Consider the following 27,966-nt stretch of genomic DNA (forward strand, 5'->3'; position numbering starts at 1 on the left):
TATAAAAGCAATTTCAACTTTTTTTTTTAAATTCAATAAGTTTCAAATGACTATTTTTCACAATTTTTCCTTGAAAAATAAGGCAATTTCAACGTTTTTTATTTCAAGGTATTGGGGAGATTTTATAATTGATATTTCATTAATATAATATTACCGGTGAGAGATTTGTTAATGTTATATAAGAAAAAATATAATTATATCTTACTAATATAAATATATTTGGATAATATATTAAATTTATTAAAATTACGAGTGCTAAAAATAATATTCGGATAATATATCAAATTTACGAGTGCTAAAAGTTTATAAATATATTTGATTATATTTACCTGGCATAAACTGGTTATAAACAATTTGTATCAATTATAAAACCTCGAAGTTTTAGGTGCTGTAAACTGCTGCTATTTTAATCTCTTTTTATCAGCAGACTGTGTATAATATATTGGCTACACTGCACACATATTCGGTCAAGAAAATTTCAGACAGAACAAATACTCACGTTCACTTCACGTGTCATGAGAGAGAGAGAGAGAGAGAGAGAGAGACTAAGTTTCCACGTAAAAGGGAGGAAAAAAACATTCAATTCACGTAAAGAACGAGAACTCCATTACAAATAATACATAAATTTACCCAAAAAAAAAACACTTAATTAAAATCGAAATTCTAACACTGATGCCCAAAACCCTTAAGAAGTATATGAGCACGTACTTGCATTAATACGTAGCACAACTACTTCCTTTATTATCCGGGAATGAAGAACAAACACAAGAAACACATACAATAAAGGACACACGACGATGTTGTGCACAACTAATTATGACCAAATATATAACTGGACGTACGTAAATTATCAAGCAGGGCACTGGAATTCCGGCGGAGGGTGCTTTCCACAATCGATGAGGACCTGGACAGCGATGGGAATGAGAACGTTGACGTTGAGGACCTTGGCTTTGATGGCGGTGCAGAGGCACAGCCCAGCGTCGAGGTCAGACACTCCTTGAAACACCGGACAGCAAGCCTTCTTGGCCTCACCACCGATCCCAATGTGAACCAGCCCGCCCAGCACATCTACACACGACGCGATCTTCAGTGCCTCCACTGGACACTTCCCTTCTGAAGGTGGAGGTGGTTGCGGTGTAGGGCAAGGCATCCCTTTCGGTGGGATTGGGGTGGAAGGTGGCGGCATCGGAACCACCGGTGCAGGGGTCGATGGAGGAGGCATAGGTACAATCGGTGGGGGAGTAGACGGAGGTGGCTTGGGAACAGTTGGTGTCGGAGTCGACGGTGAAGGCTTTGGCACTACTGGTGTGGGAGTAGATGGAGGCGGCATGGGAACACCAGGTGATGGGGTAGACGGTGGCGGTTTTGGAACCGTTGCTGGAGGAGTAGACGGTGGAGGCATAGGTACAACTGGTGCAGGAATAGATGGCGGCGGCTTGGGAACAATCGGTGGTGGAGTGAGAGGCGGTGTCTTAGGATTAACCGGTGGTGGATTGGAAGGCGGTGGTTTGGGAACCACTGGCGCAGGAGTAGAAGGAGGCGGCATCGGAACAATTGGAGCTGGGGTGGAAGGCGGCGGCAAAGGCTTAACCGGCGTTGGGGTAGACGGCGGTGGCTTTGGCACCACTGGTGCTGGGGTAGATGGAGGCGGCATTGGAACAGCCGGTAGAGGTGTAGATGGTGGCGGCTTAGGAATATCCGGTGGTGGGGTGGATGGCGGAGGCATAGGAATAGCGGGTGTGGGAGTAGATGGTGGCGGCATGGGAACAACTGGTGCTGGTGAAGAAGGAGGTGGCTTAGGAACCACTGGCGCAGGAGTGGAAGGCGGTGGGGGAGTAGACGGAGGTGGCTTGGGAACAGTTGGTGTCGGAGTCGACGGTGGAGGCTTTGGCACTACTGGTGTGGGAGTAGATGGAGGCGGCATGGGAACACCAGGTGGTGGGGTAGACGGTGGCGGTTTTGGAACCGTTGGTGGAGGGGTAGACGGTGGAGGCATAGGTACAACTGGTGCAGGAATAGACGGCGGCGGCTTGAGAACAATCGGTGGTGGAGTGAGAGGCGGTGTCTTAGGATTAACCGGTGGTGGATTGGAAGGCGGTGGTTTGGGAACCACTGGCGCAGGAGTAGAAGGAGGCAGCATCGGAACAATTGGAGCTGGGGTGGAAGGCGGCGGCAAAGGCTTAACCGGCGTTGGGGTAGACGGCGGTGGCTTTGGCACCACTGGTGCTGGGGTAGATGGAGGCGGCATTGGAACAGCCGGTGGAGGAGTAGATGGTGGCGGCTTAGGAATATCCGGTGGTGGGGTGGATGGCGGAGGCATAGGAATGGCCGGTGTGGGAGTAGATGGTGGCGGCATGGGAACAACTGGTGCTGGTGAAGAAGGAGGTGGCTTAGGAACCACTGGCGCAGGAGTGGAAGGCGGTGGGGGAGTAGACGGAGGTGGCTTGGGAACAGTTGGTGTTGGAGTCGACGGTGGAGGCTTTGGCACTACTGGTGTGGGAGTAGATGGAGGCGGCATGGGAACACCAGGTGGTGGGGTAGACGGTGGCGGTTTTGGAACCGTTGGTGGAGGGGTAGACGGTGGAGGCATAGGTACAACTGGTGCAGGAATAGACGGCGGCGGCTTGGGAACAATCGGTGGTGGAGTGAGAGGCGGTGTCTTAGGATTAACCGGTGGTGGATTGGAAGGCGGTGGTTTGGGAACCACTGGCGCAGGAGTAGAAGGAGGCGGCATCGGAACAATTGGAGCTGGGGTGGAAGGCGGCGGCAAAGGCTTAACCGGCGTTGGGGTAGACGGCGGTGGCTTTGGCACCACTGGTGCTGGGGTAGATGGAGGCGGCATTGGAACAGCCGGTGGAGGAGTAGATGGTGGCGGCTTAGGAATATTCGGTGGTGGGGTGGATGGCGGAGGCATAGGAATGGCCGGTGTGGGAGTAGATGGTGGCGGCATGGGAACAACTGGTGCTGGTGAAGAAGGAGGTGGCTTAGGAACTACTGGCGCAGGAGTGGAAGGCGGTGGAATAGGTACAATCGGTGGAGGAGTAGACGGAGGTGGCTTGGGAACAGTTGGTGTCGGAGTCGATGGTGGAGGCTTTGGCACTACTGGTGTGGGAGTAGATGGAGGCGGCATGGGAACACCAGGTGGTGGGGTAGACGGTGGCGGTTTTGGAACCGTTGGTGGAGGGGTAGACGGTGGAGGCATAGGTACAACTGGTGCAGGAATAGATGGCGGCGGCTTGGGAACAATCGGTGGTGGAGTGAGAGGCGGTGTCTTAGGATTAACCGGTGGTGGATTGGAAGGCGGTGGTTTGGGAACCACTGGCGCAGGAGTAGAAGGAGGCGGCATCGGAACGATTGGAGCTGGGGTGGAAGGCGGCGGCAAAGGCTTAACCGGCGTTGGGGTAGACGGCGGTGGCTTTGGCACCACTGGTGCTGGGGTAGATGGAGGCGGCATTGGAACAACCGGTGGAGGAGTAGATGGTGGCGGCTTAGGAATATCCGGTGGTGGGGTGGATGGCGGAGGCATAGGAATTGCCGGTGTGGGAGTAGATGGTGGCGGCATGGGAACAACTGGTGCTGGTGAAGAAGGAGGTGGCTTAGGAACCACTGGCGCAGGAGTGGAAGGCGGTGGAATAGGTACAATCGGTGGAGGAGTAGACGGAGGTGGCTTGGGAACAGTTGGTGTCGGAGTCGATGGTGGAGGCTTTGGCACTACTGGTGTGGGAGTAGATGGAGGCGGCATGGGAACACCAGGTGGTGGGGTAGACGGTGGCGGTTTTGGAACCGTTGGTGGAGGGGTAGACGGTGGAGGCATAGGTACAACTGGTGCAGGAATAGATGGCGGCGGCTTGGGAACAATCGGTGGTGGAGTGAGAGGCGGTGTCTTAGGATTAACCGGTGGTGGATTGGAAGGCGGTGGTTTGGGAACCACTGGCGCAGGAGTAGAAGGAGGCGGCATCGGAACGATTGGAGCTGGGGTGGAAGGTGGTGGTAACGGCTTAACCGGCGTTGGGGTAGACGGTGGTGGCTTTGGCACCACTGGTGCTGGGGTAGATGGAGGCGGCATTGGAACAACCGGTGGAGGAGTAGATGGTGGCGGCTTAGGAATATCCGGTGGTGGGGTGGATGGCGGAGGCATAGGAATTGCCGGTGTGGGAGTAGATGGTGGCGGCATGGGAACAACTGGTGCTGGTGAAGAAGGAGGTGGCTTAGGAACCACTGGCGCAGGAGTGGAAGGCGGTGGAATTGGCTTAATAGGAGTTGGAGTTAACGGCGGTGGCTTAGGAATACTTGGCGTTGGTGTGGATGGAGGAGGTTTTGGCATCACTGGTGAAGGCGGCGGCATAGGAATAACCGGAACAGGGGTGGATGGCGGTGGTTTAGGAACAACTGGCGCAGGAGTTGATGGTGGCGGTTTGGGCACAACTGGTGTTGGAGTAGATGGTGGGGGTTTGGGAACAACCGGAGCAGGGGTGGTAGGAGGCGGCTTCGGAACCACAGGGGAAGGAGTTGATGGCGGCGGTGATGGTACTACCAGCGCAGGGGTGGAAGGTGGCGGCATTGGAACAATTGGTACAGGAGTTGATGGCGGTGGCTTGGGAACAATTGGAGTTGGCGTGGAGGGCGGTGGCTTGGGAACAATCGGTGCTGGAGTTGAAGGTGGAGGAACAGCTGGCGTTGGAGTGGATGGCGGCGGTTTAGGAGTAACTGGTGCAGGTGTTATAGGTGGTGGCTTTGGGACCACGGGGGCAGGAGTAGAGGGTGGTGGTTTGGGAATAATTGGTGATGGAGTAGAAGGTGGTGGTTTCGGCACTATCGGTGATGGGGTGGATGGTGGCGGCTTAGGAATAACAGGTTCTGGAGTGGATGGTGGTGGTTTTGGAACAACAGGTGGTGACATTGAAGGTGGAGTCTTTGGCAACGTTGGCGCTGGAGTTAAAGGTGGTGGTTTTGGAACAATTGGGGTTGGCGTTGAAGGTGGCGGTTTCGGTACGATTGGAGTGGGTGTTGATGGTGGCGGCTTGGGAATGATCGGTGTTGGGGTAGATGGGGGTGGTAAAGGAACCATTGGCGCGGGGGTTAAGGGTGGCGGCTTGGGAAGAACAGGCGCTGGGGTGGATGGGGGTGGCTTGGGAAGAACTGGCTCTGGAGTGGATGGTGGCGGTTTAGGAATGACCGGCGTTGGAGTGGATGGTGGCGGTATAGGAATTATTGGAGTAGGTGTGGAAGGTGGAGGTTTTGGTACTACTGGTGTCGGAGTAGACGGTGGCGGCTTAGGAACAACCGGCACAGGAGTAGATGGTGGCGGGTTCGGAACAACCGGTGGTGTAGTAGGTGGCGGCTTTGGCATCACCGGAGTGGGAGTTGAAGGTGGTGGATTCGGAACGACTGGCGTAGGAGTGGAAGGCGGCGGCTTAGGCACTACTGGTGTAGGAGTAGAAGGTGGCGGCTTGGGAACAACCGGCGTTGGTGTGGAAGGTGGTGGCATTGGCACTATAGGTGTTGGGGTTGACGGCGGTGGTTTAGGAACAGCTGGTGCAGGAGTGGATGGTGGCGGTTTGGGAATAATCGGTGCTGGGGTGGAAGGTGGTGGCATTGGAACCATTGGTGCGGGGGTTGAGGGTGGTGGCTTTGGAACAACTGGTGTTGGTGTAGAAGGTGGTGGTTTCGGCACCACTGGGGCCGGAATAGAAGGCGGCGGGTTGGGAATCATCGGAGTTGGGGTAGAAGGTGGCGGTTTAGGTTCTTCTGGCGCCGGAGTAGAAGGTGGTGGCGTCGGTACCACTGGCACGGGAGTTGACGGTGGCGGCTCTGGAACAACTGGTGCCGGAGTAGAAGGTGGAGGCTTTGGAACGATCGGCGTTGGGGTGGACGGAGGCGGCTTAGGAATAACCGGTGATGGAGTGGAAGGTGGAGGCTTTGGTACCACTGGCGCGGGAGTTGACGGCGGCGGCTTTGGAATAATTGGGGCTGGAGTGGAAGGTGGAGGCTTAGGAGCGACCGGTGTTGGGGTGGATGGAGGGGGCCTAGGAATAACCGGCGAGGGAGTGGAGGGTGGCGGTTTCGGCACCACTGGTGGAGAGGTCGAGGGCGGAGGGTTAGGAACACTCGGTGGTGGTTTATACGGCGGCGGAGTGACGACTATGGGAGGAGGTTTAACGGAGGGAGGTTTGGGGTGAGGGTGGGGTTTTGGAGGATGGGGTTTAGGGTGAGGGTGAGGTTTGGGGTGGCCATGGTGGGGAGGTTTGTGTTTTGGTGGGTGTTTCGGTGGGTGTTTTGGGGGGTGCTTCGGATGGTGCTTTGGAGGGTGTTCAGGGGTTGGGCAGTTTGATTTGCTAGCAATAGTTTCTGAGAGCACCGTTGTCAGGTTTAGTAGTAAGAGGAGAGCCAAGCTGGTTTTCGTTAGCTTCCCCATTGGGCTCTGCTGCTTACTAGTGACAATGTGTCGTGGCTGAGATTTACATACTCTATCATGAGGTGTCTATTTATAGATGTTGTAGCACTTGGGTTGTGCGTACGTGTGTATGAGAGAGAGAGAGAGAGCAATATTCTTATTATTTTCATTAACCGTTTACTGGAGTGCGATATACTAGTTATACCGTTGATGCAGATATTGACGTTTTATAAAATATTCTCTTATAAAATAGTCATTATAATTAATCTTCTTTTTTCTTGTGATGCAAAAAGCTATAGATCGAGTTTGGACCAAATTATAATAATTAGCTAATAAGCAATTCTTTCATTATATTACAGTTAATTACTCATTAGAACTGTAGCTTTTGTCAAATGGTTTAGATTTTATTTAAAATAAAATATTAGTCGATACTACACACTAGCGATACAATTTAGATAAATCTCTGTAATCTCATGCAATACAGCACCTAAAACTCAACAAACCACTGTTTCTGAATAAATTATTATATATCTGCGTATTTAATATGAAACTTTTACCCAAAACTTGGCTCTCTCTCTCTCTCTCTCTCTCTCTCTCTCTCTCTCTCTCTCTCTCTCTCAATTTTCTAATTTGTCTATGCATTACTTGGTTTATTTTTTTTTAGTGTTGTTAACTCATTTATATAAAGACTATTGGAACTGTAATTCAGATGCTTAACCAGATAACGCTATAACAATAATAATTATTTTCATATTTTTTAGTTTCTTGCATATATTCAGAATTTAAATAAGATACTGACAATATAAATTTATAGTGTAAATATATTATATTCCTACACTTCCTTATACTTCATTAGTGTTTAGTTCTTATTTACCAAAAATCCTTTAAAGTAGTTGTTAGGTAGCTGATACCATGAGAATGTTATAAACATATGATTGACGTACTATCTAGCTATTATCTTGTTTTATAATATGAACTAGCTCTTATCATGAAAATGTTGTTATTTACACTAATCGCTTTGAAGCACGAGCTGCTAGCTAGTGCTCGATCGTATTACTTGTGAATCAAAAGACGATATATATATGGTCACATTAATTTCATAACATTAAGTACTAGCAGGTAGCATTAGTGACTTGATACTAGAATAGACTATTTCAATAACTGCATATTATTCATATAATGTAACTCATGCCTAATTTTTCATAGAAAGGATATATATATTATTAATTTAGACTATTTTTCTAATTTTAGATATAGATAATTTTAAATTTAAATAAACTATATCTCTTACCTATTTTGATACTATTACATGTGCTAGCTAGTGCCTGTTAGTTTATATACCGTAAAAGCATTATATAATGCATCACATATAGTACATGTGGTAAAATTATCCAGTTATGAAATTCCAAACATATAGATTTACCAGATAAGCAGTATACAAAAGCACGAATTATTCACTTTTATCGTATGTTCATGTAGGGCTAATTTAATTAAAACAAAGTAATAAACCATAGGTATGACTATTTTTTTAAAAATAATTATAATTAAATAACAATAAATAATTTTAAAGGAAAATAACATATATCGGGGCATGGACCTTAGAGCACTCGGCACTCCGACCCTACTCCGTCCCTGTATATGTGTAATGGTACTGTAAATAAATAATGCAGTTTTGTCTCGTTCCAGAGTATATAAAAAAGTTTACCGACCCCGCCTATTAATCATTAGCTGAATGGACACTACAGTCTCTCTCTCTCTCTCTCATACACGCACTTATTACATTTTTTCAAAACCGGGCGACCATTGGTAAAACACAACTTGGGATCACGAAATAACGTGCACCATGAATTTAATTGATTGTCGTTCTTCTTTTTCTTATTCTCTTTTTTGGAATCGCATTTGATTGTCCCTTTTCGTTGACATGTGTATGTATATATATACATACATATATATTCTATGCTCAAGCTATGACACTAACTTAATCGCGTTTAAAATTTCATTTTAGTCTATCTTTCAACATTTTTATTAAATCGTCAAATCGATGATATGGTAATTAGGGATGGTAATTTTACTCACGTATCTCACGTATCCGCAACACCTTTATGAGTAAGATATTAGTATTATCCAAAAAAAAAAAAAAAAAACTATATTGATATGGGTATGATATGATTTTTAAGTAAATTATCAAAGATACTCATACTTTACCCATTTAAAAATCATTACTAAATTTATAATTATATGTACCTGATTCCCTATAATTACAATTTCTTACAAAAAAAATATTTACTATATATAATATATAATATGAAAACTTAATATATTCGAATTAGTTTTTAAGGTTTGTTCATTTACAAAGAATTCCTTCGGTATGCATTTTTTTTTTCTTTTTGATAAAGGGGAAGATTTATTGAATTAAAACCAGCCAGTGTCATCAAAAACTGCAAAGAGTACAGCACGGGGAACATCATTGTTCCAGGTTACAGGGTCTTGAAAATTTAAAGAAATTAATTTGGCTAGAAGATGAGCCGTTACTAGTCTTGAGGGCAATCGGCGATGGCGCAAGAGGAAACAAGGAAATGGAGTGGCGTATGTCATCAAGTAGGATTCCTAGCTTAGTTGTCGGGAGGGTCAAGGCAGTTATGTGCTAGATATTGAAGAGGCAGTCCGAGAAAATAGCAACGCGGTTAATGTTGCTGGCGTGGGCAAGCTAGATTCCTTCGAGGATTGTGTGAGCTACCGCTTCGTTGGTTGAGTTAGGTATATTTGATTTATTCCAATTTGTTGTTTTTTTGTTTTAGGTTTTTAAGATCGATTTAGTAATCATCATAGCTCTTAAGTTTGTATTATTTAAATTGTTTGTTATTGGGTACAATATTGGGGTCGCAGTGACCAGGTCCGGGTGATTGTTTACCAAAAATATGGGTCTCCGCAATAAATTATTTACTAGTGTCATTTTTTTAGTTAAATTGTTTTTAGCGTCAATGAAACTTGCACTACTACAAATTTTATTTTCTGGTGCGGAAGGATATTCGGTGCGACATGTCGGACCTAAATGAGCATTGGGTGTGACATATCGCACGAATACCTTTCTAGAAAACTAAAAATTTCGCTCATTTTAAGTGGTATTGGGTGCTATATGTCGCACTTAATACTATCCGGTGCGACCCCTAAAAATTTTAAAAATTTTAGGCGGGCTTAAAATCTCTTCTCTTATTTTCACTGTCCTGAATTGAATGTCTTTTTTTAGTATTCGGTGCGACATGTTGCATTTAATGCTCATTTATGTGCGACATGCCGCACCCAATATACTCAACAGGTGCGACATGTCGCACCTGATGGTATTAGATTAAAATTATAAACTACCGATCTTTCTTCTTCTTCACATAGTCTCTCTCTCTCTCTCTCTCTCTCTCTGCTCGCCGTCCCTCCTCCGCGCCGGAGCTCGCCGTTCACACATCATCAAACACGATCTCCTCCTTCGACCACCTCCACCGAGCTCCTCCTTCGACACCTTCGCTCGCCGAGCACCTCCGTCGAGCACCTCCTCTGCCCAAGACCGCGATTTCTTTTGCTCTCCGCCCTCCAACAGAGCACCTCAACCATCCAAGACCGCGAGGCCGTGTTCGCCCCGTCACAGCGCCGGTCTCGCCCTCGTCGCCCCTAGCCCTCGCCGCCCTTCCTCCCTCGCTCTCGCCGGCCTCAGCCTTCACCGGTCTCGCCCTCGCCGGCCTCACTCTCGCCGCCCTCGCCTTCGCCGACCTCGCCCTCGCCGGCCTTAGCCTTCGCGGTCTCGCCCTCACCGGCCAACTCAGCCCTCACTGTAAATTTGTAAAAAAAAAATTAATTAAAATAACGTATTAGGTGCGACACGTCGCACCTAATACTCGTTTTTTGAAATTTTCTTAAGCCAAATATGTGCGACTTCGGGTGCAACATGTCGCATCTAAAAGTGTCGCACCTAATATGCGACACTTTTAGGTGCGACATGTCGCACCCGAAGCCTTTAGCGACGGACTTTTGGGTGCGACAATGTCTCACCTGAAGAACTTTCGGATGCGACATTCTGAGCATCGGGTGCGACTTTCATCGCACCCGATGCCTATATGTGTAGTAGTGTTGAGGAGGAAATTGGCAATGGAAATAAACAATTATATTAATTTTTATTAATGGGAAATTGACAACAATAATACAAATTGCTTGTCACTTACCAAAAATCAACCAAAACTCAAATATTGACATATCTATCAAATCGGTCACGAACTGAGTTGATAATGTGACACAATGGTCACGAATTGGTTGCAGTTCGTGACCGATTTGGTACTAAATGTGTCAAAATATTTGAGTTTTGGTTGATTTTTGATAAATGACGAGCAAATAGTATTATTGCTATCAATTTCTTTTTATTAATTAGTATCAAGCTACTAGTACGTAACGCTAATTCAGAATTAACCTTTAGGTAATTCTGTATATATATATATATATATATATATATATATATATATATATATATATATATATATATATATATTGACTGATTAAATGTTTATGGCCATTCTTGGATACTGTAGCTAATTTTCAAAATTAAAAAAATAAAAGCTTACAGAATGATTGATGTTTAGTTGATATTGTAAAATAATCATAAACCATTATAAACAATGCATGAAATGACATATAAACCATTACTTTCTATAAAACTACTAAACATACTTTATAAAAAATAGATTAAATAGTCAATATCGTCATTTATTTGAACTCCATATTTCAAAAATCTCAGCAATTTTTGCTTCTAAAAAGCTCTCTCCCCCGAACTCTAGCCGCCGTCGCTTTCTCTTTTCCAAACAATCAAGACTTAGACTTTTAATCTTCATTATTGTTACATATTGGGATACGAAGACTCCGGTGATTTTGACCAGTGGAAGACTCTTGACCTAAGAGTATATATATATATATATATATATATATATATATATATATATATATATTTCAATAATCTAGACTTATTATATCTGGTTTTTGTATCGCCCGATCTTTAATCGGTATGGTTTTGAATATTTCTTCAAATCTGAATCTCATACTTAAGATATGATTTTCTTTGGGCATGAATCTCATTCGGGCAAGGCACATATATAAAATTGCAATCTACAACATGTGAAGATAGGTGTTTTCTCTCGTGATTCGTGTAGTAATCGTATAATGACTGGTTACCTGCATACACGGGGTAACCCGAATGTTATTTTGTTGTATTTATTATTGTTTGTGGTCAACTTTTCATCTTTCTCATGTAAAAGTTTCTGAATTTCCTTTGCGCTATTCTTGCAATATAGGTCCTTAGCTTTTATCAATATATCCATTTGAGAAGCCTTTTATAAAAGAGCTGTGCAAAGGTCCGGTGGAGCACAATGGAGCTGTATGGATAGAAAGTTAGAATAATGAGAGAGAGGCAAAGGAGCTGCCGTCGCGAGGTCATAACAGGTGGGAGGTTATGATTTTTTTGTTTTGTTTATTATGCACGTCACACTGAGAAAGGAGAAAAAAAAAGCAACTTAAGGGTTTAAAATCGATTTTGACTTACATTTTAGAAGCGACATGATAATAGTTTATTAGTCTCTTCTAAAGTCAATATAATTTTTTTTTTAAAAGCAAATTTGAATCGCTTACATTTAAAATATATATATATATATATATATATATATAAAAAATATACGTAAAAAAAAAATTAGAAACGACTTGTCATGTCTAAATTGTGACAAAAATTAAAAGCAACTACAAAAAAATAGAAACGATAAATCAAAAGAATTTTTAAAATTCGTTTGATATTTTTATAAGTGACCTTCTAAAATATTCTTTTTTTTTTTTTTTGTAAGTATTTGCCAATCAAAAGAGAAAATATATTACGAATCATAAACGAAAATGAATCATCAGCATACATGATTTAATTTTAACCAACCGTAAACAAGGAAATTGCCATTTTGATTCTACAATTGAAAACAATCAACGGGACAACCCCATCATTGAATGTACTATGACCAAAACCCTGATAAATGTATCTAATATGCTGAAATATATGATGAAGATATTTACCGTGATTGATGTTGAAAATGGATTATGATGATGCTAAAAATTAATGATTAAGATAATTGACGCGAAAGAAGAATGAAAATGCCAAAACAAAATTTATATTTCAACGAAAATGAATAATAAAGACTCGCAACGATGATTTGTTAATTGAGCATAGCGAATTGCTGAAATTAAGGGGGAGAAGTTTAAAACACATCCCATGAACTAGCAAATACAGACCTCAAAATATTTCAGAATAAATCGATCAGAAAATTCTGAGAAGTAATTGGCGTTAAGAATCTGGATTTTTTTTTTTTTAAATACCATGGTAGTCAAATCGTTCTATTTTATTAAAATTGTTCATTATTCTATAATTTTGTACCTTAATTCATGTAATTATATATAAATATATATATATATATTTATTTTAATTTTGGATCTAATTTATGTTTGATAATTTTTAAAAATATAATCAAATGACCTATGTGACAATAATTAAAGTATGATTTAACTTTATTTATTAAAAAATTCGTAATTTTTCCTTACTTATTTTGAACATCAATTCTCGAATATAATTAATATACAAGCTTTACAGCGTACTTTGATAACTTTTCTTTTAACATGTAGCGACTGTTGAGTCCGTGAGCGGAAGAAAATGATTGAAAAAACTCGGCATGTGAAGATTCTTGCAGCTCTAGATATGATTTTTATCTTTAAAAAAACACTGGAAAAATAAAATAAAGCCCGTATAAAGGGACAAAATTAATCTCAAGATATTATATATCCTTGAAAATTGACATGTCAATTAGTTTCTTCGCTTTAAATTTCGACCACACAAATCTTTGTTTCTAATATTATCTGATTTTTGTCATAATTATATTCACACTTAGTTATTGCCGATCCTTGTTTTTCCTGACGTACGTTTCCGTTTTTGTTTCATAATGAAACCATATGTGGATGTGGTCATATCATATACTGCATCGGAAAATCTTTTATAATTTCAGGACTCACTCATAAAAATATTCGCTCTGATGTGTGAGTGAAATTAGTGTGCCTGTTTCTGGAAAAAAAACGTATTTTTGTTGATTTTGTATGTAAAGTTGTTCAACGTCGTATCGCTAAGCAAGTTGTCCAGAAATCGAAACTTCAAAATTTGTTACGGTTGTTTTTATTGTAATTCTGATTTCAAAACTTCTTCATAATCACGTCGTGAATTCAAACTTCTTACGATACAGATGCCCATTATTTTTATTATATACTCCTTGGTCAGCGAGTGCAAGTTTGACCATTTTTTAGCTTTAAGCTTGTGTCTCGTGTATATAAGATATTATCGGCTAATCACAAATGTAACTCTCTCTCTCTCTCTCTCTCTCTCTCTCTCTCTCTCTCTCTCTCTCTCTATCTATATATATATATATATATATATATATATATTGGGTTAATAACTAAATTAAATAGTTTATGAAGAAAAAAAAAATAGTCTACATTGAATTGATTAGAAGAATTTGTTGCAACTAGTTAATCTCTTATTTTCTTTTAAAATTCTAATTAAAGTTTCATTTTATCAAGAAAATAGCACACCAAGCCGAAATTAATTAAATTAATTAAGTGTTCAATTAATTTAATTAACTTAAACTTGATGAGCTATTTTCTTAATAAAATAAAATTTTGACTATTTTTTAATAGAAAGATATATTATTAAGCTACTTACTTAATTGCCGCTTAATAGTTAATCGATCAATGTGAACGGATAACTTTGAGATTCATTATGTTTGAGATAATAAACATTAATAGTTAATCGATTATATACCTACACACATAGCCCCTGTTTGGTTTAGTTTTCTAAATTTGTTTTCTGTTTTCTAATTCTAAATTCTAGAAAACACTTTTAGAAAACATGTTTAGTTATTAATTTAGAAAACAGATTTATAATCATGTTTCTTTTTCTTTGAAATTTCTTTTGAAAACAGAAAACAATGAAAATGCGTTTTCTATTTTATCTTTCTTATATTTTAAATTAAACTCTAAAACAATTGAATGTAAAACATAACCAAACAACATTTTAAAATATTCTGAAACGTAATTCTAAATCTATTTTTTAAATTTAAAATTAGAATCAGAAAACAAAATTTAAAAATAAAAAATGAGTTAATTTTTAAATATTAATGATTTTTGTTTTATAGTACGTAGTAACATGCAGCTGCAAAAACCAGATAGATATATAAAAAATTTGTTCTGTGAAAGCTACATATATGCAGCAATTTTACAGTACGGACATTATCACTGAAATATGCTTTAATAAAAATAAAAATAAAAAACTATTACTGACACATGTAAATTATAATTTCAAAAATCTGTACATAATATTTTATGTTCCCATTACGTTCGCATTTGTCTCGATACATGTTTAGGCCGAGAGTGTCCTTCCAAATAATGGTGAAACTCTTTATGAATATAGCTATCAAGATGCAAATATATATATATATATATATATATATATATATATATATATATATATATTCCAATCAGCTTCTTTTAGAAACAAAATAAGATCTTCTAAGAATATGCTTTTAATTTAATTTATTCAATCTAATTATCTACTATATTATATATGTCTGATCTGAAATTTATATCTATTAATTATTTAATCTGATTTAATTTAATTTAAATCATGTTTAAATTGGTGTTATATTTACATCAAATGAATATAGATTTTGACCGAGTTTACTGTAACATTATTTATTTGTTGTGAACATTGTACCAAATATAAAATTTTGGTGCTAATATTGAAGAACCTCGATTCCATCTATGCCGTTTTAGAGTTCTCAATTGAAGATAATATCGATGATAGTGTAATTTTTTATACTTAATATAATATAATTTTTAAACCAAGTTGTTTTACTCCAATGATAGTACGCCATATTTTACACTAAAGTTTTCTAAGAATATGTTTTTTGATTAAGTTTTTTAATTTCATTAACTACTCATTATATGTCTAATTACATATATAATAATATTATTGTAATTTATTTATTAATTATGCGTAATATTTTCTTTAAATTGATAATAAGTTATTAAATAATCAACTATGCAATTATAATAAAGAAATTTGTTACAACTAACTATTTCATTGAACTCCTTTTTGTATTCTAGCCCAAGTTAATTTAATTTACTGCGGATTGTGTACTATTTTTTAATAAAATGAAATTTGAGCTTATAAAAAGATGGACAATGGACTACTGGCCTAGTTGCCCTTTATTAAAAAAATAATAATAATCTTCATTACATAGATAGTACAACATTTTATTAGGGAATAAATAACACTACATTAAAAAAGAAAAAAAACATGAATATATATTGATATCACATAATGCTCGTGAATTATTAGAATACTCACCCCACATATTTAAACTCAATAACTAAAAAAAATACAATAAAAGATAATAATCATAGGAAGAAAGCAAAGGGCACTAGCTATGAAAAAAGTTTATTTATTTTATATAGATATACCATTTAATTCGCCTAAAAAAATGATAAAGACTACAAGGGAATGTTATAAAATATTTGATTTAATATTAATTTTCCGGTATGTTTTAAACAAATAATTATTTGAATGGTGTCATCCTAATGAAAATTTATTTTTAATTTCCTTATTTGCTTTTCTTTGATACTTTTTTTTCTCCTTTTGATTAAGAATCGTTTTATAATTTTTTTAATTTCTTTCAATAAACATCTCTCACCAACCTTTAGGATATATAATAGATATTACCCCTTGTTCATTTATTCCTTTGTAGTTTCTCATATGATATTTTAAGGTAAAATTTAATGAAAATAACTTTATAGTCGCCTTTGAAGGAGAAAAAAAAAATCCTGACACGCCATGAAAGGCAATGGTGTGTAAACTAGTATATATAGATATGAGTGAACACGAAAATATTGTATGAGTTTGACAACTGTCCAGATAACATCGCTTTGGAAATTATGGTAAATCCCAAAAGAATCGCACGCTTATTTACAATCAGTGTCCCTACATAATTTTGTATTAAACCAAAAATACTATTTATTAAAGTGACTTCTGGAGATCTAAATTCATTCGTTCTCAACCCATTTTCATACTTGGGGACTCAATTCCACCAATTTCTCACTATAAAACAAGGAAGACATAAACCCTTAAATGTCATTGCATGTTCATTTATAACCGCGTAAGCGCAAGAGTATAATATGACAAAATAACGGGCTTATGTCGGCCAATTCCCGTATATTTCAAGATTAATATGAAATAACACTATTAAGTCTATAACAGTATGCTGTTGCCATGAAATTTAAAAAGTCGAAGATTTGTTTGCAGTACATAGGTAGCTCAATTTACTTGAGCAAAAAAAAAAAAAAAAAAAAAAAAAAACTCAATTTACGTCGAGTAATTAAGCACCGCTTGATTGGCTAATCACGGTCAACTAGTAGTTAATCTTAAAACAAAGTCTAAATGGGTATACAGATATTTTTACAAAAAATTAGCAAAATAGCCAAATCAAACCTTATTATTTGCTATTTAGCCAAGGTTTTGTAAATACTAAGTAAATAGCCATGCCGATGACGTGGCCCAATAATAGGTTTTTTTATTTCCAAAAATTGCCCATGTGCGTTTGAATTTTGCATTAAATATTTGAATTTTCGGTTTAAATTTTTTCGCGAAATTTTTTGAATTGTTTTCCTGATATAAGTGTGAACATGATTTAGTCCATTTATGATTCCCTTTATTTTAGGAACCAAATGGACGTGGAAGTTGTAATTTATTTGTTTCTTTTTATAGATTATTTCTGATATTTTCGACCAGAAATACATTGTATCGTTTATTATTTAAATATATGTAAATAAGTTAAGATTACGACAACTTATGCAGTAAATATGCGTAAATAAACACTTTCAAATAACCAAATATAATAGTACTTAATATTTGCACACATTTACTACAGATATTAACAACCATACATTATTGTAAAATCCAAGGATTGACATACTCGGTGTAAATATGTGTAAATAAAGATTTACACACGACAAAAATTTAAACTGCCCAATATTTACTCAGATTTACTGCAAAATATGTCAACACCTATTTTTTTCATTCTAACATCCAAACACCCAAAATTCTAAACGCATTCACAATGGTTTTTCTCATACATTAACACTGAAACATGATTACATTTTACTACAAATGAAGATACATTAACAGAGATTTTTTTTTAATGGCAGATTGAATATTGGTGGAGAGATAATCGGTAATTAATTTGTAGTTATTACTTCCTTGATTCTCGTTTACACGTTACCTCTTTTTTTTTTAATTATGTAAACCGTGTGCTTATGGGCGGGAAATGTCTGGGCTTTTTAGTAAATGTAGAAGTGTCTTAAATGATATCTGGCTATTTACTTAGTATTTATAAAACCTTGGCTATTTAGCAATGTTAAAGGTTTGATTTGGCTATTTTGCTAAATTACCCATATTTTTAAGGGTAATTTAGCAAAATAGCCAACTTAAACGTTGAGAATTGCTAAATAGCCAAGGTTTGGTAAATATTAGGTAAATAACCATTTTTATATATTTACAAATGTAAATATCAAGTAAATAGCCACTGTCATATTAAGCTACATCATCATTTATGACTATTTACATAATATTTACCAAACATTGGCTATTTAGCAATATCAAACGTTTAAGTTGACTATTTTTCTAATTTTTTGTATTTTTAATAGACCATCAGTTTTGGCAACAGAGACAGGTAAACTATAAAGGTTATAGTTAATGGGAATAGATATACTTCCATAAAAAGTACCTTCTATAATACCACTATTTACATTGAATCTAATGAAACCTAGCTAACTGTATACTACTAGCTAACTGTCAAATGGCTATTTGACAGCCATAGTTTTATATAGTACAATATTCCAAGGAAATCACATGTCATCCCTATAATTTATTGGTGTTATGAAGCAGAAAAAGAAGAAAAAAAAAGTGGAGTGATTGCTTATTGGCAAAGAAATCAAAATAATTGAACAGGATATTTTTCAACAATGCCACGCCTAGTACTATGCTTCAGCTGCATCACTTCATTGAACTGATTGAAGCCGTTGAAATTTGAGAATTATATACATACATACATATATATATATATATATATATATATATATATATATATATATACATACGGTGGAAAATATCTTAGCTTAGGGGCAAGACAGGATAGAATTGGACTATCTTATTTATGAGAAAAATATGGCATTAACCACTGCAAGAATATTGCAAGTTTTGAGATGATAGAAATTTTGTGGTTAGGCGTATGTTTTGAACTCGAAAAATCAGATAGAAGAAATAAAAATCAAATTTTCTTACGTACTCTTTAATTTGAGAAAATTACGAAAATTACCAAAAAGTTTCACATAGTTTGGTATTTAAGTAACTTGCTCTCCGTATTAGGATTTGCCAATTTTCACTCTTCAACTATATTTTTTTGGAGTGAGTTAAGCGCATACTTCTACACGGTGTGTTCAGTACATTAAAATTTTAGAAATTTAGATTAATTATTTTGAAAATAATTATGAATATATTAGTATTTTTACATTATAAATGATTAAAATTAACTAATTTATGAAATTTTGGTTATTTTGTTAAATACTAAGTTTGAAATATCTAGTTTATATATATATAAAAAAAAATATTTAAAAAAATCTTGAAGTAATTTGCCTTCAAATTCACATTTGTTGTAACAAAACTGAGGTTCCAAACGTAATCTAAATGTTAATTATTCCTTGCTAAATATCTTTAACTAGTATACTATACCGTTTTCAAAAAGTTGGTCCTTGAAAATGTTTTAACAAATTAATCTTTTCGCGGTTAATTCCAAAACTATAAACGACAAAAAGTTTCTTTTCAGTTTTTAAACTTTTATGAATTAAAAACTTCTGACAGTTTTTAAATGACAAAAATTCAATCTTAATAGCTGAATTATTTACAAGGCAAACATTCCTGATTTTCCCCCCTTCAAATTATGTTGTTGGACATTTAATACTTTCCTGTTTTTAGCTCTCTTCTTGGCAAATAAGCTTAACGGACATGTCTCAACAAGCATAATAAAGGATTTCCAAAAAAAAAAAACAAAAAAAAAACAAGCATAATTAAATGCTTTAAAAGTTGAATCAATATCCACCGAACAAAAAAGACGAAGCTCTTTTACTCCCATGTTCCAACAGTCACAAATCCCAAGCAAGTGCGAGAGCCAATGATCGTTTGCATGACTCGCAATCTCTATACCCACATGACCAAATCCAAAACCTATCTAAAATTCTGACTTACTAGCATTTATCCAATTGAAAGCCAAATCAATTGCATATGACGAAAAGATTCAACTGGCCAAGGAAGCTTCTTTTTAGTCTCAAGTTTGCCTCCACAAAATATATTAAATTTTGCATATCTCGTAAAAAGCTATATATTTGTGCAGTTACGCACCGTTGCACATCCATGACATACTACAAAAATAAAAATTATTGTTTTGGTCTTCAAAAACATTACTGCCTCGTTTAATGATAATAATAATAAAAGAATAAATAATAGTAATAATAATATAACTGAATTCTTGCTCATAACGCGAATATTTTTCGCCTAACACACTTTCAACTATATGTACACGTTTTGTATTTTTAAAATTGTTTTGGTGAATAACTAATTAAATGTACTTTTATGAAGCTTGTCTTATTAATGATATGGTTTCCCAAATTATAGGATATAGGTGAGATTATGTCACCTTATATGAAATTACTTATGTGAAATTATTGAAGGTGTTACGGGTGTTATGAGATGGTTGTTCAATTATTATTAGTGATAAATAGTTGAACTACTGATTGTTTATGCACGATCAATTAAAATAATCAAATGAATGATTAAAATGAGAAAGTATTAAAGGACACAGAGTTTTTATAATCATGTTTTGTGATAAAGTGTCTACTCAGAAAGACTTTTAAGTCCGGTGAGTTTGAAGACTCCATCTCAAACGTCTAATTTTTTTGATTCTCCAATAGATTGAAATCTAAGTTCTCACTAGATCAGATATTCTTTCTCTTTTTTACGCAATCCTCTTCCGAAGATTGAATCATCAAACACAAACTCTGCACAAATAAAGTACATTAGTAACAAGCAATCTTGAACTAGCTCTCGAGGAAGATCTCCAAGACAGAGAGACTGACTCAAGGCTAAAGTCGGCGTGAATTGACAAAAAGTGAAAAATGACACACAACACTTGGAGAGTTTTATTAGGTATGCACAAAATCTTCACAACTATGTATTATCGGAAACTAAATATCTAATAATATACTTTCTTAAAGATCTTAAATAAAAATAGAATGTTTTCAGTTCTATCCGCGAGGAGGAACATGTGACTTAAGTAATCCGAGGCATTGAATACTTTGTTGCAGACTGTCTTGAACAGCTATTACCATTGATTTTGTCAAACTTGAAAACATGTATCAAAGGATTCAACATTATGGTTCATTATTGGTTATTGAGAAAACATCTCAACTAATATATAAGATTTGTTCGATGGGAAAATATTTCTAACTGAATTAGAAAATATCTCAACTAATGGATAAGATCATGTGATAAAGAGTATCTCAATGGAATTAGAGACAATTTATCAATGGGTCAATAAGTTAATATATTTGTAGTTTTTAAAAGGTATGTACTAATAAAGCCACCAAGTATTGCAAAACAATGGTCACCCAAGTTTAAAATAAAAGAGGCTACAGTGCCCCCCCTTTACTTTGTTTTCTTTTCTAAAACTGGTTTTAACCTCATAAATATAAATGTGAACTAACCACTACAAATAAGATTTTTAGATGTAATATTTTTCAACAACTCGCTTATAATACAAATAACGAGATTTAGAAAAGGGTGATATAGTTAAATAGCTAATTTAAAGTTATGAGCTTGCAAAATAGATAATTTTTATCTTAATTTAGTGAAATAGCCAAAACGTGTAACAATCTCATTTAAAAAAAATGACCTCAAGATTAATTTTTTTAAGTAATAAATTGCGTATAATAATGGTCAAAAAATTTAATCTTGGTTGTCAAAAAAATTTTGAAAACGTAAATTTGGCTGCTTTGCTGAAAATTTGGCTATTTTGCTAATCAATAAGTTTCAAATGACTATTTTGTACAATTTTTCTTTTAAAAAATATATGCACTTGTTTTTCATTTATTTTAATCATTTATAAGCAATTGGACACTTCTAAACATATAACAATTTTTTGTAGGCGATTAAGCGCTTTTAATTTTTATGAAATTTAAAGAAATTTACTAAATAATCATTATTTTGTAAATATGAAGTAAATATTTATGACAAAAAATTAGAAAAATAGCCAATTTAAACGTTTGATATTGCTAAATAGCCAAAGTTTGGTAAATATTAGATAAATAGCCATAAATGATGACGTGGCTTAATATGGCAGTGGTTATTTACTTAGTATTTACATTTGTAAATATATAAAATTGGCTATTTACTTAATATTTACCAAACCTTGACTATTTAGCAATTCTCAACGTTTAAGTTGGCTATTTTGCTAAATTACCCTATTTATAATCGCAACATGGTATGTTCTGGATAGGTTTTTTTTTTTTTTTTTGTGTTTAACGTTAATTTTTGTAAGTTTTATATGATTTTTACGTCAATTATTGACTAAAATTCAGAAGATGTGAATAATATTTCCCCATGAAAAAAAAATAATGTTTTAAAAAAATTGGAGTGGGCCTGAGATTATTTAGTTATTTGTGGCTAAAGTTTTTTTTAATGTAGAATTATAATAGAGGTATTATATTTGAATATTGTTCGTGAATTTATTTTAGTGTAAAGTCAAGATTTTGAGTTTATATATAAATGGGCGGAATTTCTATAATAGTATCATCACTACTCCATTGGCTTGTATTTCAAAACTTAGTAACAAACAAGTAAGATACTAGGGGGCCGTTTGATTTAGTATTCTAAATTCGTGTTTTGTTTTTAATTTTTGTTTTCTGATTTTAATTTTAAATTTAAAAAATAGATTTAGAATTACGTTTCATAATATTTTAAAATGTTGTTTGGTGTTTTACATTCAATTGTTTTAGAGTTTAATTTAAAATATAAGAGAGATAAAATAGAAAATACTTTTTCATTGTTTTTTGTTTTCTAAACAAATTTCAATGAAAAATAAACATGATTCTAAATTTGTTTTCTAAGTACTATAACCAAACATGTTTTTTAAAAGTGTTTTCTATAATTTAGAATTAAAAAACAGAAAACAAATTTGGAATCACAAACCAAACAGCCCCAGATTTTGATGATTTTTAGGTTTGGAGATAATCACACACATATGATTGGAAAAGCCACTAATAAGATGATAACGCAGTGTAATATTATTATGTCATGGTACGTCTCTCTCTAGTGATATTTTTTTTTTTATCATTCTATGACCACGGTAGCGGAAAGAAATTAAATATATATATATATATATATATATATATATATATATATATATATATATATATATATAGTTTCACTTTCACCTCACACACACACACAATAAGTCTAGTACCTTTGATGGGTACATGCATATCATATAATAACTTTAGGAACTAACATATATAGAGAACGATTTAGCTAGTTTGTTCTACAACGTATCAATTGGACTACAAAGTGGTAATTGATGTATAGTAATCAAATGGTAATGTCTCCATTCTTTTTTGCTTTTATGGTTCTAAAGTTCCACTCCACTTATCAAATTAGTGGCCGCGCGCTCTTTAAGTAAATAGAAAGCTGCATCCATCAAAACCTGCCATAGAAAACGACTGATATGAAATCGTCTTGACTCTTTAAATCATGCAATCGATCACAATAGGAACGAATATAATAATACCGTGTCCAAACACATGTATATAAATCATAAAAGTTAAAAGGAGCGACTGATATTTTTTTAGAAGATGTAGGACGACCCATACACACCCACCCAGTATTTTTATGTCCTGTCTCCCAAGTCCTACATACGATCTATGTTTAGAAAGTCAGAGTGTGTGGATATATGGCTTGCTACTTTTTCTTTTATTATTTGTGGATATATGGCTGCTACTTTACAACTATTTTGATATAGAAGTTGGTATTCGCTGAATCAGATGATAATAAGAAGGAAAAAAAAAAAAAATATGGTCTGAGGTCTGAGCTTAGGAAGCGATTTTCTTAGTTTTGCTTTCCTCACATGTAAAAAAATAAAGTAATTTTATATTGTTAAGTCCAATTTGGAAGATATGGCGGGTGGAAAGAAATGAATGTTATTATTATTATTGTTGGTGTTGTTGTTGTTGTTATTTGGATTTAGAAAAATTTGAGGGGAAAGAAAATAGAAAATGCATAACTTAAACTTCAGATCCCTTGAAAAAATATCTTGGTCGAAAAAAAAATCTCATTCTATTTGTATATGTGAGACTTGTTTTTCTGGCTCTCTTTTTTCCCCCCTTAAATTCTCTGTTACTCGCATATTTTTAAGAACTTCATATTTACTTTCAAATTTTCACGTAAATCCAAACATAGCCTAGTTTATCTGTGATCGCAGCTTTTGAGAAAAAAAAAATTATTCGGAACGGCTGTATTCTAGAAACATGTCATACAATAGCTGAAAAAGAACACAGAAACATGTCTTTATAATGCTAATGGTTAAGGGGGAAAAAAATCATACTTTCCGTAAATTTTTACTCGGTCGTATAGCTATTTAAGACATCACACAAGAGGTATATTCTGCAACTATTTAGTTTTATCTTACTACTCCGTTAAAATGACAATTCACGTTAATTTTTCGTGTACGTCAAAATATGGCCCATGCTAACATGGCAAATTTGTGTGGACCTGCACATACCTCTAATTTCTAAAGGGTCGCTTTGTTCTCTCAATTACCGAAACGCTGCCACGTAGTTTTAATATTCCCTTTCTCTTCTCTCTCTCTCTCAAGCGCGAGTTTTTGTTTTCTCTCTCTCTCTCTCTCTCTCTCTTATTGACAAAGAAAAGACAGGGTACACGTGTCTGTTTGTTAGTTAAGAGCATGAACAGAATAATTTTCACGTTAACGCGCTCATCCTACATTTACCATACCAACAAAACTTCACAATATTGTCTCTGCATGAATTTTGTCACCTTGTATTACCGAAGAAGCTTCCAGACAACCCTGACTTAAATTATTTTGTTTTGCGGAATCTAATCAAATGAAGATTTCAAAACAAAATATATATATATATATATATATATATATATATATATATATATATATATATATGCATGTATTGAAATTGAATGTACTATGAATTTGGCTTACTTGGGTCATCCGTAACCAAAATGGCTGTGCCTCCAAAGTCGCAGGTCCCTCCAGCCAGCTTGGCTCGCTGGAAATAGCTGTTGAACGAGTACGAAGCGTGGGCCAAAACAGTATTAGGCTGGAAACAAAGCCCATTGGGCTGAATCGGCCCACAATCCGCTCCAGTCCCACACGCGTAGTCCATTGCTTCTTGCAACATTGGGCCTGGGACCGTGGGCTTCGCGACGCACCAAACAGCGAACTTTGGCCTCTCGTGCTTCGGACTCGGACTCGGCGGCGGTGGTGGTGATGGGCCTGGTTGGAATTTGGGTGGGCTTTTCTTGGGCCCAGGCCCATGAGGACTAGGCGGTTGGTTCCACGGGGACACACACAACGGAGGAGGATCGTTTGGTGGAGAGGTTTGCGGTGAGAGGGAAATGGGTTTCAATGGCGGCAGAGCGAACTGAGGGCTTGCAAACCCTAATGGCGGACCGATATCGAGGTTACTCTGTTCTCCTGTGTATTCCTTTCCTGATTTCAATTCCTCTGCATATTTTAGAAAGGAAAAAAAAAAAGTTTAGTTGATTGGATTTTTTTTTCTTCTTCTATTGTATATTTGAAACAAATGTTCTTACTCTTCTTACCACACTGAGCTGATAGATTTGTTGCTGAAATGGACATGAAAAAGACGCACAATGCGGCGTAGCGTGTTGTAGTTCTTGACTCCATTGAGTGTGAAAAACAAAAAGAGCAGTGTTTAGTGTGATTGAAATTTGAAACAATATGTGCTGAGAGTTTGTAAGTTGTGGAGGAGTACATATAGGAAGGTGTGAGAAGAAGGTTCTTTTAACTTATTTTGGGATTGGTTATGGAGATTTAGGGAATAAAGGGGTAGAGGTGAAATTCGCTTCTGCTTGTAATGGAACATATTCTTGCTTGTTAGAAGAGAAAATTGTGTTTCTACTTTTATTTTTAGTGTTGCTTGATTTCTACTTAAAGAGACACTCCTCTACTTAGAACCTTGCTGATAACACTTTCCCAAGAACAGTGAAGGTTATAGTGCTAGAAGTGATGTGTTGATCAGTCACCGTTGATATGGTCTTAAATTTGAGGGACTAGTTTTCGAGATGTACTATTAAGTATATGTTTGTTTTTATACGTATAGATAAATACGTCTATATGTATGCTATACTAGAATCGCTTGCACCAGAATATAGAGTGCCTCGTACGAGTAAGCAAGTCAAACACACGAAGTCAGTTGGCAAATTTCAGTTCATTGTTGAGTTCCCAGGAAAATATTTCTGTTAGAGTTTCGGTTTATTCAATCTTTAGTGGCATGTTTCTGGTGGTTTGTACTTCTTTCTTTTTTTATTCCCTTGAAAGTAAGAGCATTATTTCTTCGTAGCTAAGGCTTTCCGGTTTGAATTTGATCAGTGGAACTTATGTCATTCCCGTAGTCTTATAAGATTGCCTAAATATTTTGAAAGTGGCGAGCTTTTAGGTTGGTTGGTGAAATGCTCTTTCTTATATCTTAAACCATTTGCGCTTTCTGCACGTTAATCCGTGTACGAGGCTTCCATTCCTAGAGAAAACCCTGCTAACATGCTACTTGACTCCGTTTTCTTAAATTTATTGTTTAAACGATTGTCGTATGTCCTGAGGATTTTGTGTTCTAACAAAGTCTTCCTTATACTATAAAACTAAAGACATACATCCGACCCAAATATTCAAATGCACGTTGTCGCTGCTGTTTTGAGGCGCAAAGTGAGCAGTTTTTATTTTCTTTTCTTTTTCATAATCTATTTGATTAAATTTAGTAACTGTGCATTGCCAACTACACTGTAAATGTGCAGATTTTGCAGGCTTATCATTTAGGATTCCGAGACATGACTCATAAATACATTCTACCTCTAACTGGATTACGATTTACTCCATTGATTTAAAATGGCAAATACGAAGAAGCTATAGTTCATATCATTAATGTTTTTCTCGCTACTGTAATCCTGAGTCTCAATTAGTATGAAATCCCCTCTCGGATTTTCGATTGGGGCTCCCTATTTATGGAAGACGATTAGCAAGTAATTAAATCCTAAAAAATCCTAATCCCCGCTGCCCTATAAATTAGCTTTCTTCGGGTCTCCTACTTAAAAAAAAAAAAAAAAAAAAAAACTGTAAGAACCCTGCCGATAAAGAAAAAAAGAAAAAAACTAAAACAGCCATGGATAATATTCCTCCGAGCAGCTCTTCCAAGTGCTTGATGGTCACCGAAAAAGGTGTCTTCGAGCACCACGTGGCCTGGTCTCCGCCGCCGGATAATTCATGGAAGCTGAATTTCGCGGGGTCTCAGCTCGCCCCGGGGCTCGGCGGCGCAGCCTTCATCATCCGCGACGGTGACGCGATCTTCATGAAAGGGTTCGCGACGCCGGTGCCAGGCGCGAAGAACGAGCTCTTCCCCGAGCTCGTGGCTCTATCGACCGGCCTCAGCGCCGCCGTGAGCCTCGGCGTCGACAGCCTCGAGCTCGAAGGCCGCTCCGGGCCTCTCTTCGCGCTGCTCCGCGAGGGGGTCCCGCCGCGGGCCCCGTCCAAGGTCCGGGCCCTCGTCGAGGAGTGTACGGATCTGTTGAGGGCGTTTCGTTACGTCGCGTTCAGCCACGTGAACGTCCACGGGAACGCCGCCGCGGACATGCTGGCTGCTCTGGTCACGAGGGAACCCGGGCCTTGTTATTGGTCCGATTCGCCTCCGAGTGTCATCGCGAATCTTCTGCTCGACGATGTGATCGGCCGCTGGATCCACGTCTCGAGCCCGTGATTAATTTTAATTTTTTTTGTTTTTTACCGTGAGCTAGAGAATTGTAAACGTTTTGAGATTAATGGTTGAATAACAATTTGTTTTCTTCCTTTGATCAGCCTTGCGTTCTGTCTGCTATAAAAAAGTTGATTCACCTGTTCAGTTTATGGGGATTTTTATTTCCCCTTCATATGATTTAGTGCATGACAAATTATGAGACTCTGAATTTCAGGCTAGTTGTCCAATTGTGTCTTATCGCTTATATCTCACGGAAATGTTCAAGCACAAGATATACTCCATTTTCTGGTCTTTTCTTTTCCTTTTCTTTTTATTCTTTCAACTGTTCTTTTATGATATTGAAAGCCAGC

The 27,966-nt window shown here is 36.9% G+C and overlaps 3 protein-coding genes across 4 annotated transcripts; 1 reads left to right on the top strand and 2 right to left on the bottom strand.

Moving 5' to 3' along the window:
* Positions 1 to 569: 569 nt before the first annotated feature.
* Positions 570 to 6,450, bottom strand: LOC149407249 (Bifunctional inhibitor/lipid-transfer protein/seed storage 2S albumin superfamily protein). The gene has a single exon (XM_089612288.1). The coding sequence runs from the start codon at positions 6,413 to 6,415 to the stop codon at positions 851 to 853; it is 5,565 nt and encodes a 1,854-aa protein (XP_089468414.1). The 5' UTR covers positions 6,416 to 6,450; the 3' UTR covers positions 570 to 850.
* Positions 6,451 to 23,055: 16,605 nt separating this feature from the next.
* Positions 23,056 to 25,636, bottom strand: LOC149407250 (uncharacterized). Its single transcript, XM_089612299.1, has 3 exons — positions 25,455 to 25,636; positions 24,832 to 25,356; positions 23,056 to 23,304 (listed from the first exon to the last, which is right to left on the bottom strand). Exons 1-3 carry the CDS (start codon positions 25,627 to 25,629, stop codon positions 23,273 to 23,275), a joined length of 732 nt encoding a protein of 243 aa, XP_089468425.1. The 5' UTR covers positions 25,630 to 25,636; the 3' UTR covers positions 23,056 to 23,272.
* Positions 25,177 to 27,867, top strand: LOC149407251 (uncharacterized). 2 transcript variants are annotated; one of them, XR_016296541.1, is made up of 2 exons: positions 25,177 to 25,312; positions 26,664 to 27,043. XR_016296541.1 is itself a non-coding variant. In XM_089612311.1 (2 exons), the coding sequence occupies exon 2, from the start codon at positions 27,068 to 27,070 to the stop codon at positions 27,617 to 27,619; it is 552 nt and encodes a 183-aa protein (XP_089468437.1). In that variant the 5' UTR covers positions 25,177 to 25,312; positions 27,052 to 27,067; the 3' UTR covers positions 27,620 to 27,867. The 2 variants fall into 2 exon arrangements, 1 of the variants encoding a protein (XP_089468437.1); XM_089612311.1 differs by lacking the exon at positions 26,664 to 27,043 and adding an exon at positions 27,052 to 27,867.
* Positions 27,868 to 27,966: the final 99 nt, after the last annotated feature.

The sequence above is a fragment of the Urtica dioica genome, chromosome 1 (genome assembly GCF_054948205.1).
Source record: "Urtica dioica subsp. dioica isolate 48M chromosome 1, U.dioica_male_clone48M_v1_H2, whole genome shotgun sequence".
Lineage (NCBI taxonomy): Eukaryota > Viridiplantae > Streptophyta > Magnoliopsida > Rosales > Urticaceae > Urtica > Urtica dioica.